The sequence below is a fragment of the Misgurnus anguillicaudatus genome, chromosome 6 (assembly GCF_027580225.2).
Source record: "Misgurnus anguillicaudatus chromosome 6, ASM2758022v2, whole genome shotgun sequence".
In the NCBI taxonomy this organism is placed as follows: Eukaryota; Metazoa; Chordata; class Actinopteri; order Cypriniformes; family Cobitidae; genus Misgurnus; species Misgurnus anguillicaudatus.
This window is the reverse complement of record NC_073342.2, coordinates 30,957,724-30,968,859: the sequence shown is the minus strand read 5'-3', so window position 1 is coordinate 30,968,859 and position 11,136 is coordinate 30,957,724. Positions and strand designations below refer to the sequence as shown.

At 33.5% G+C, this 11,136-nt stretch overlaps 1 protein-coding gene across 1 annotated transcript; it reads right to left on the bottom strand.

The window, feature by feature from the left end:
* Positions 1-4,034: 4,034 nt before the first annotated feature.
* Positions 4,035-8,754, bottom strand: pthlhb (parathyroid hormone-like hormone b). The gene is made up of 3 exons (XM_055192742.2): positions 7,732-8,754; positions 7,125-7,227; positions 4,035-5,021 (listed from the first exon to the last, which is right to left on the bottom strand). Exons 2-3 carry the CDS (start codon positions 7,208-7,210, stop codon positions 4,658-4,660), a joined length of 450 nt encoding a protein of 149 aa, XP_055048717.1. The 5' UTR covers positions 7,211-7,227; positions 7,732-8,754; the 3' UTR covers positions 4,035-4,657.
* Between the last annotated feature and the right edge of the window lie 2,382 nt (positions 8,755-11,136).

Here is an 11,136-nt window from a genome sequence, read left to right as displayed (position 1 = left end):
TGTTAAATGTATAGCTTAAATAAATTGATTATGAGTAAATTGAATGAATATTTTTTTCAAACTTTAACTTGTCAACAGTGTTGGGTAAGTTAATCATAAAAATTATTAATTACTAGTTACTAATTACATCTTCAATCGTGTAATTTACTAAACAAAAATTACTTTTTGAAAAAAAAAAGTATTTAATTACTTACTAATTATTTTCTAAATCCTATTTAGTAAATGATACAAAGCTTGAAATGGCTTGAATAAATTGTATAAAAGTACATAAATAATTATTTTTAAGGTCAAATTCTCACTATTAACTACTTTTGCCTTAATATACTCCTTATTACTGCTTATTAGTACTGCGTAAAGTAGTTGTTAACTTTAAGTATTTGTAGGAATTGGATAGGATTAAGGATTTTGAATAAGGTTTTGCAGAATCAGACATTAATATGTACTTTTAAAGTATTAATAAACAGCCAATATCTCAGTAATAATATTATCTTATTAACTCACCAAAGTATTTAAAGTGAGAAGGATTCATAAAAACATGCATTTTAACCTTAGACTTTAAATTTTGATGTTAAATCCCCTATTGAATTATATATAATTGTGATAATCTACAGTCCATACACATAATTTAGTTCAATTACATCAGAAGTAACTATTAAATAATTAAATGAATAGAAAAATAAGAGCAATCCCTTACTCACCTTTTTTAAGGAAAAGTAATTAAACTACAGTAACTAATTACTTAGTAACTATACACCCACATGCTTGTCAACTTACTTGACATGTTTCTATAAGTTATAACTTAAACTTCAGTATAAACTGCTTGCAAACTTAGTAGTAACATGAGGACAGATGTGGTGGAAATAAAAGTTTTCATATTTTAACTTTTGATCAGTTTATTTATTTTATTTATTTTTTATTTTTTTATTATTTTTTTTATTTATTATTATTTATATAGTGCAAACACAGAAAGTTACTCTATTTACATGTGGTAAATAACAATGAATAGAACAAAACGGAAAACATAAAAAAAAAACAGATAAGACAAACAAATAATAAATACAGCCATTGCCCATACATAATATGTTGTAAGTATATGTGTGTGTAAAGAATGAGGGGATATTTAGAGTAATGCATACACGTTGAACAGTAGGTAATCCAATTAATAGATACATTTAGATAAATTCATACGGTTAGAATAGAGGAAGAAAGAAAGAGAAAATATATATATATATATATATATATATATATATATATATATATATATATATATATATATATATATATATATATATATATATATATATATATATATATATATATATATATATACCAATAAATAAAAAGGGGGGAGGTAGCACAAACAGAGGGGTTGAAAGATGAGGAAAATACATACACCACAAGCACCTAGCCTTGTGTGTTTTGAGGTATTGGGGACAGATGTGGCATCGGGCCCAAGGAGCAGCCCCTCATGGTCCCACAGGGTAGTTCCAACCTCAGGCCTACCCTGTTTTGTTTGAATAATGATAAATGAAAACCTCTAATGTGTGGTGCATTTAAAAAAATGGACATGCAGTGGAGATCCAGACCCGGGTAGTGGTCAGGTCAACACACACGTCGCACTTACCCTATGTTATATTTGTAATATTAGGTTGATATTGAATTAATATGTCGATCAAGAAATCTACTGGTGTTTAGTGCATTAAAAACAGTGTGATGTGCAGTGCCGAACCAGGTCATAGTAAAGCCCTTGCCAGCACACACGCCACACTTGCCCTATATTTTGGTTACGTTGTCGATATTATATTTTTAAAGTGTTTTAATAATAGCAATAATAATAATAATAATAATAATAATAATAATAATGATAATGATAATGATAATAATAAACGGAGGAGGCACGAAAAGCTGGGTCAGACTGAGGCTGGGAATAGAAGAGGAAAGATTATGGGGACAACCAGGTGGCAATTTCCTCAAACTCAATGCCACATCCATCCACCATCATCAGGCAGAAAATAAGAGGAGGGAGAAAAAAATTAAAAAATAAATAAATAAAGGGGGGGGGACTGGGGACAGAAGGAAGTTGGGGGAAAAGAGAATGAAATGTCGATATGTTTATAATCAGTACAATATTTATAATTATAATAATTAATTGATACTACTAATAACATTATCAATGTCTCTCCCTCTTCTCAGAAATGTGTTTGGGGGAGAAAATGAGAAAAACAACAATAACAATGTCAAAAACAATAATACTACTAGTAATAATAATGATAATAACAATATACTTTTTTTAAATAGATAATTAATTAAATAGAAGAGTGAGGAGGGGAGTATAGATCCATGTAGTAGTGTAAATAATAACGATAAATACAAATGATAATAATGTTAATAATAACAATGGGTAAATAATGAACAATATATATTATGATTTTATATTTATAAACAAGTATATTAGGGAAAAAGGAAAAAGAAAAATGAAGAGGAGGAAGGAGGAATGTGCGTGTATCCGGGTTCATATGTCTAGTAAACTGAAGTATTGTAAAAATGGGTTCCAGATGTCAGTGAAGTTATCTGTGGATGTAGTTTTTTCTAATGTTATGTATTCTATAAGGGTATTGGTCCAGTGGTTAATATGTAGACAGTTTTTTGATTTCCAGTTTAATAAAATTATTTTCTTGGCGATAGTTAGAGAAATAAGTATAGGCCTAGTATTTTTATGTTTGAGTGGAAAGTTGTCTATTTCTGTAATATTGCCAAGCAAGCAAAGTGATGGGGAAAGAGGAATTCTACAGCCCAAAATATTAGAGAGTTTCTTAATAACAGACATCCAGAATGAATAAACAGGTTGACAGGACCATATGGCATGAAAATAGTCATCTGTGCTTTGCGATGTACATTGTGAACAAATATCTGTGTCCCTCAGACCCATGTTAAACAGTTTTCTTTCAGTGATATGTGTCCTGTGAAGAGTTTTATATTGTATGAGCTGTAGATTTGTATTGGTAGTCATAGAGAATGTATTATTACAGATTTCCTTCCAGAGATCGGTATTGGAGGAGAACGCTAAATCTTTTTCCCATTTTGCCATTGGTGTTACTATTTTATCGTCATTAATTGATATGAGTTTATAAAGTTTAGATACTAATTTTTTGAATGTTGTAATTTTTAAGATTTCTTCCATTACCTGAGAGGGGTTAAGTGGATTATTAGTTATATTGATCTTCGATTTAATTATGGATTTAACTTGTTGATACTGAAGGAATTGTTCCACTCCAATACCGTATCTCTGGGTTAATATTTTAAATGATATGCATTTTTGTCCTGAAATAAGTGATTGAGATGAGTAATTCCTTTTTGTTGCCATAGGGGAAAATATATAGGTTTATTATTTATTTGAAAATCCGGGTTGTGCCAAATTGGAGTATGTCTCGATGGTGTTAGTGATGAATTAGTAATTTTATTAATTTTCCACCAGGCTGTTAGAGTCGAAGTGATTGTGATATTTTTAAAATAATGCAATTTTTTAATTGAAGTAGGTAAAAAAGGGAAGATCTGCTATTGATGTGCTATTGCATTGATTTTGTTCCAAATCTATCCATAATTTAGTGTAGTTATTTTTGTTAATCCATTTGATCATATATTGTAATTGGTTTGCTAAAAAGTAATGTTGAAAATTTGGAGCTTCTAGGCCACCTTGTAGTTTTGTTTTCTGTAATTTTGCCAGCGATATTTTAGGTGTTTTGTTCTTCCAGTAAAAATGAGAAATTAATGTATCTAATGTTTTAAACCATTTATCTGTGGGTGTGACTGGGAGCATTGAGAATAGATAGTTCATTTGTGGTAAAATCTTCATTTTGACTGTAGCTATGCGGCCAATAAGTGATAATGGGAGGTTAGTCCAGCGTTTGAGATCATCAGTAATTTTCTTTAAAATGGGTGAATAATTAAGATTAAATAACTCTGACAGTTTGGACGAAATATTGATACCCAAATATGTAATGTTGCCCGTGTGGAGCGGGAGAGACTTATTTTGATCAGTTTATTTAATGAAAATAATGAGGCACATACATGATGATGAATTAAGATAAAGAAAAGCTGTATAATAACAAAGTAAACACAAAAATGATATCAATCATTGTAATATAAACAAGCATAGCCAGCCAAAGTGCATTTGAAAATCTTATAAAATTCAGCAGCATTGAGATACATTCAGGAATAAATATTCCAGTCAAATAAATTAAACACATCAAATGTCCAATTAAATGATTTCAAGGAAAACAGTGAACATTTGTGATATATACAAATTGTTTTTAAATGAAGTTTCTGAGATTATAAGAGTCAAGCATTGAGTGAAGCCAAAATAAACCAAACCATCATTTATTCATCTTTCTACTATAAGCAACACATTCTCAAATAAGACCACGTGCCTGTGAAAAGTCTTTTAAACACCAGGACTTTTATTTAAACTAAGTTGAGTTCACTGACAGCAATTCATTTGTTGAATGTCTGCAACAGTTTCATCTCAATAACAGCATCCAACTAAATCTAATCACATCTTTACTGTCTGATCTCCTGCATCACATCATATTTCTGAAAAAAAGTCAAACATTGCTCAACTTTGTTGCAACAATTCCCAATAAATCGCCTCAAATCGCTGTCAGGCAGACTGACACCCCCAGTCTCTTCTCCTATCTGGGTCTCTCCATCTTTCCGAACAGATCTTCCTCTTCCTCTTAGATTCCCCGTACCGAAGAGTCTTGCTGGTCTCTTGTGGTAAGCTGTCTCTCGTCCTCATGTGCTGAAAGCTCAAGGGGTAGTTTTTGGCGCTGATGGGATATTTGGACCTATGAGCGATGGGCCAGCGGGCGCTCTGAAAGTTTCCATCACTGTGATTGGGGGAGTCCCACATCTGAGCTGTGTGCACGTGTCCCAGGAGTTCATTTATCAACAGACGCCTCTTTCTGTCCTGAAGGTATCGACTTCGGTCGTGCATCATCTGGGCGTGACTTACTGAACGCCGTCTGAAACAAGGAGAGAGTGATGTGGAGATGCACTCTTTAAAATGAATGCCATAGGAAGCTCCCCAAAGAGCCATTTAGTCACAAGTGATGCAGCAAAAAAAGGCATTGTGTAGCAGCTTTATTTTTAAACGTGTGCAAGGAAATTCACAAACCATTTTACATGAGTGAAACAGGACATTCATCAATAAATGGATATATACACTCACCTAAAGGATTATTAGGAACACCTGTTCAATTTCGCATTAATGCAATTATCTAATCAACCAATCACATGGCAGTTGCTTCAATGCATTTAGGGGTGTGGTCCTGGTCAATACCATCTCCTAAACTCCAAACTGAATGCCAGAATGGGAAAGAAAGGTGATTTAAGCAAGTTCGAGCGTGGCATGGTTGTTGGTGCCAGACGGGTCGGTCTGAGTATTTCACAATCTGCTCAGTTACTGGGATTTTCACACAACCATTTCTAGGGTTTACAAAGAATGGTGTGAAAAGGGAAAAACATCCAGTATGTGGCAGTCCTGTTGGCGAAAATGCCTTGTTGATGTTAGAGGTCAGAGGAGAATGTGCCGACTGATTCAAGCTGATAGAAGAGCAACTTTGACTGAAATAACCAACCGAGGTATGCAACAAAGCATTTGTGAAGCCACAACACGCACAACCTTGAGGCGGATGGTCTTCAACAGCAGAAGACCCCACCGGGTACCACTCATCTCCACTACAAATAGGAAATAGAGGCTACAATTTGCACGAGCTCACCAAAATTGGACAGTTGAAGACTGGAAAAATGTTGCCTGTTCTGATGAGTCTCGATTGTAGATGGTAGAGTCAGAATTTGGTGTAAACAGAATGAGAATATGGATCCATCATGCCTTGTTACCACTGTGCAGGCTGCTGGTGTAATGGTGTGTTTTCTTGGCACACTTTAGGCCCCTTAGTGCCAATTGGGTATTGTTTTAATGCCACAGCCTACCTGAGCATTGTTTCTGACCATGTCCATCCCTTTATGACCACCATGTACTCATCCTCTGATGGCTACTTCCAGCAGGATAATGCACCATGTCACAAAGCTCGAATCATTTCAAATTGGTTTCTTGATCATGACAATGAGTTCACTGTACTAAAATGGCCCCCACAGTCACCAGATCTCAACCCAATAGAGCATCTTTGGGATGTGGTGGAAGGGGAGCTTCGTGCCCTGGATGTGCATCCCACAAGTCTCCATCAACTGCAAGATGCTATCCTATCAATATGGGCCAACATTTCTAAAAAATGCTTTCAGCATCTTGTTGAATCAATGCTACGTAGAATTAAGGCAGTTCTGAAGGCAAAAGGGGGTCAAACACAGTATTAGTATGGTGTTCCTAATAATTCCTTTAGGTGAGTGTAGATTGGGGAATGGTGCACAATAAAACCAAAAAATATGTGCAGTTAGCAGGGTCAAATTGAATTTGAACATAATTTTAAAGGTCCTCTAACTTGACATTTTTTCAATATGTAATATTAGTCTTGGGTGTCTCCAGAATGTGACTGTAAAGTTTAAGCTCCAGATACTCTATAAATGATTTATTATACCATGTTGAAAAGACCAATTCTTTGGTAAGCAGGAAAAAGTGCTCTGTCTCTTTAAATGCAAATGAGCTGCTGCTTCCCGTCCCATTTCCTGTTATCGTTACCCAAAACATACATCGCTTTTAATAAGATAATCACTTTACTCAATGAGCAGGTGGTAATAAATTATGTAATTAAGATATTTTACAATAAAATTGAGGGGGTTGTGGGCGGGGCCTGTGCAAAGTGATGTCAGTTTGCACAAAAAATCCCAACAGCTCAAGGTTTTACGGGATTACGGGGTATATTTTTATCATTCCAGGGTGGTTGTGTACACACAAAGAAATGTTCAAACAACATATTTAGGTGACCTTTAACCTTTAAGGTTTTCAGAGGCTAGTGGACATGCACAAATGCAACACGTTTTCAAATCCCTGATATTTTTTCAGATCAAATATTTGATGTCAAATAAATGTTTCTTGTATAACCAGCAGGTGGCAGCTCATGTCTTATATCCAGCAGAAATCATGTATGTGTTGGTGCATCATGACTTACTGTCTGCTGAGCGTGTTAGTGGGTCTGGGTTCGACCGGGATCGGGACGACCAACAGGATCATAGCCAAACCCCAGTGTCTCAACATACTGCTGTATAACTGACCTATAAACAAAACATGAGTGTAATTGGTTTTAAATTAAATAAATAAAGTTGTATATATATTTGCTTGTATGTTATTTTAGGTCTCTTATACATTTAAATCAACGGACATGCACGAACAGCATCAAAAATATGCAAATATGCAAATCAAATTGATGTGACACATATTAACCTTCTGTACATTACACATTTTCACCCATTTACCCCAGTGAGAGATTGCCATCCATACTGAATTTAAAATGATGATATAGCATCTTGATCAAGTTTAATATTTGATGTCAAACTGATATAAAGGTGCACGCTGGATAATAACAAACTAAATGATATATTGAGTGGTGTTTTTAATAAAACATGAAATAATATATCAAAATTAATGAAATGTACATCAATTATTTATTAATAAGATTTTTTAGCTTCCAGTGGGACTTATATATTCATAAGTTAATGTGCAATTCATTACATTGACATGCACATGTATACACAATCATAAATAAGTAATATACTTACATGCAATCCCACTTCTTTGTAGATCAGTTATTGTTGCATGTCACCGTCACACGGCCAGATTGTTGGACTTCAGCGTGTGATTGTTCCTCATTTAAATCAGATCTAAAACATCATGTTCATAAGGTCCGCATGTCCATAAAGATCTCAGTTTGAAGGAGGACAAATGTGATGGGTGTTGGATTTATCACACCGGTGGGTTGTGAAAGTCTCCTCTGCTGTTCACTGCAAACTACTTAGTGCAGAAGGCGTTACAGCCGAGAAAATTAGTGTGCACTGCATGCTTGTCTCTGTGTGTGTGCTGTCCACGACTGCCAAAGTGTATACCAGACTGACACACACACACCCAAGAAACGTACATGCAGACACCTTCATTGGAAAGAGGGTGGTACGCTGGTTTCATACAGAGACCTCAGTTTCATCCAGGAGGGGGAGCATTCGAGGGTCCTCATTTAAAATAATCAGCCAGTGATGTCTGGCTTGAGGTTTTGATTAATATTTCTGTCTTCTCTGTGTTTACAACCACTATTAGGATCTCGTCCGCACACTGAGCCGTTGTAATATGCGAAGCGTACAGCGGAAAACCTTGTTTTTGCTGAATTATTTCCTGAAAGCCATTAAAACGTACAACTGATACTTCAAGCGAGCCCTGCGTTCTGTCTTGTCGTGGAAATTCCGCGTGCGAGAGCCCCGAAGAAAGTTTGCTCGCAGGGGCCGAGAGACCCTCCCCTCCCGAAAGACGGGTGAAGCTGGGTGAAAAAAGTAAACAGTTTTGGCTGACCACTGTCCCAAGAGATTATGACCATAACCTCAGAGAAATCAAGCCTGTGGGTGGCTCTCCTGGCCTCAGAAGCAAACCTGCCAGCCACGTCATGGTTGAAGTGGTTTTTAAAGAGTCCACTAAACAGTAACGCTTCATTTATAGGACAGGAGAGGAGATTTACATTTACATTACATTACATTTATGCATATGGCAGACACTTTTATCAAAAGCGACTTACAGTGCATTACACTGTAAAATAAAGGTGCTTAAGCCATGCTGTAAAAGAACCATTTATTAGGATAATCTAAAGATCCTTTAAAGGTTCTTCAGATATTAAAGGTTCTTTATGGAACCATTCAGCCAAAAATGGTTCTTCTATGGCATCATGAAGCACCTTTATTTCTTTATTTTGTATTTTATTTTGTACTGTATACATTTTTAAAAGTATGTGTATGCTTTATGTGTATATATATTTTTATAAGTATGTGCTATATGTGTGTGTATATATATATTAGTGCTGGGCAAAGATTAATAAGATTAATCGCGATTAATCGCATACAAAATAAAAGTGTATTTTTGCATAATATATATGTCTGTGCTGTGTGTAATTATTATGTATATTTAAACACAGACACAAACATATATACATTTCAGAAAAGTTTTATTTATATATCCCTTATTTTTGTTTATATATAATATAGAATATATAAAACTAGAAATAAATATTTATACACATGTTAATGTTTCTTAAATACATACATGAATGGGTGTGTATTTATTTATACATAATAATTACACACAGCACAGACATATATATTATGCAAAAATACACTTTTATTTTGTATGCGATTAATCGCGATTAATCTTTGCCCAGCACTAATATATATATATTACAATCTAATAAAAAAGTTTATGGGCTAATATCATAGAAAAGAAAAACTTTTAAAGATCTTGCTAAACTGTGGCTTCAAGTCAAAATGAAACATTCAAACCTATTTTACCTGTAATGGGGTGTATATATAGTGAAGAAACATACTGAACAAGTGCAAATGTAGGACAGAAGATGGTTCATTTTTTATTTTTATACAAGTTAAGTTGTCCTACCAGAGTTCACAGATAATTTTAAAGGGCTGCTTCCCTCCTGAAGAGGACTTAATATCATCTACAAAAGAGACAGAGGAAAACATTACAAAGTTTCATTTCATAAAACAAATATCAAAAAATGTTTTTAATATAATAATGTTTTATAATAATAATATTATTTATAATAATAATAATTATCATTATTATCTTAATTTTACAGGATAATCACATTGAAATTTAAGGTCTCTTTTACCAGAGCACGTGGATTTGACAGATAATATCCACACAAACACACACAAATATACAAATACAATACAAACACACAAAAGTATAAATAAATATAATAGTATAATAGTAAATAAAAATAATAATAATAACATTTTTTTAGAGAGGAATATCATTATTTAATTCTAATGGTTTTTATGGGAATTGCAGGGGGTTTGTGAGTTGATGATAAAATTAATCAATTACAATTAAATAAAAAATTTAAATAAATAATTTTAAAATAGTCTAAGTAGTCAGAGTCGATGTGGGCAGTGCTGTGACATATGGTGCAGATCGACTCGAGTTAGAATCCCAACTCTAGGTTCCTGTACCCTTCTCTCCACCCTATACTTTCTTGTCCTCTCCTATATTATCTATCTTATAAACGCAAAATGGTCAAAAAACATAACGTACAATTTTTTGTGCTGGGCAAAAATTAATCGCATACAAAATAAAAGTGATTTTTTGCATAATATATGGGTGTACTGTGTGTAATTATTAACCACACACACATACATTTATTTAAGATTTTATTTATGTATATATATTTTTTTTAATTTATATTTTTATATATATATATATCATATAGAATATATAAAAATATATACAGACGTTTCAGCAGTAACAACATAAACATGCGGCTGTCGTGGTTCGCACGTAACTTCCGGTAAACTCCGCTAAGAAAAAAATAAAAACAAAGTTCTTTAAACGTAGTTTAAACAAGCAAAAAAACAACACATAGATTACATAGGAAACAAAAACATTTGTTTTTTTCGACGAGGCATTTGTTCAAGAGATCAGTTTAGCAACTAGTCAGACCATTAAAAAACCGAAACCGGAAGTAAAGTTCGGATCCAGACATCCACACATGTGTCCGATGAAACCGTCTATATACACATGTAAATGTTTCTTAAATACATGAATGCGTGTGTGTGTGTGTGTGTGTGTTTATATATACATAATAATTACACACTCATAAATTATGCAAAAAAATCACTTTTATTTTGTATGCAATTAATCGCGATTAATCTTTGCCCAGCGCTAAAAAATCTAAATAAAACACTTACAAAACACTAACAAAAAATATACATTTTCTTTGTTTAATCTGAATTTCATGTGACCATTACACAATACTATATAAAAAAATGAGAACCCACACTGTGAAAACTTAAAAAAAAATAGGTTACCTGGTTGCCTTAAAAATTTTGAGTTAACTCAACTTAAAAATATAAGTTAACTCCAAATTCTTTTTTAAGGCAACCAGTAATGTACTTTTTTTTTACAGTGCGACAGATATG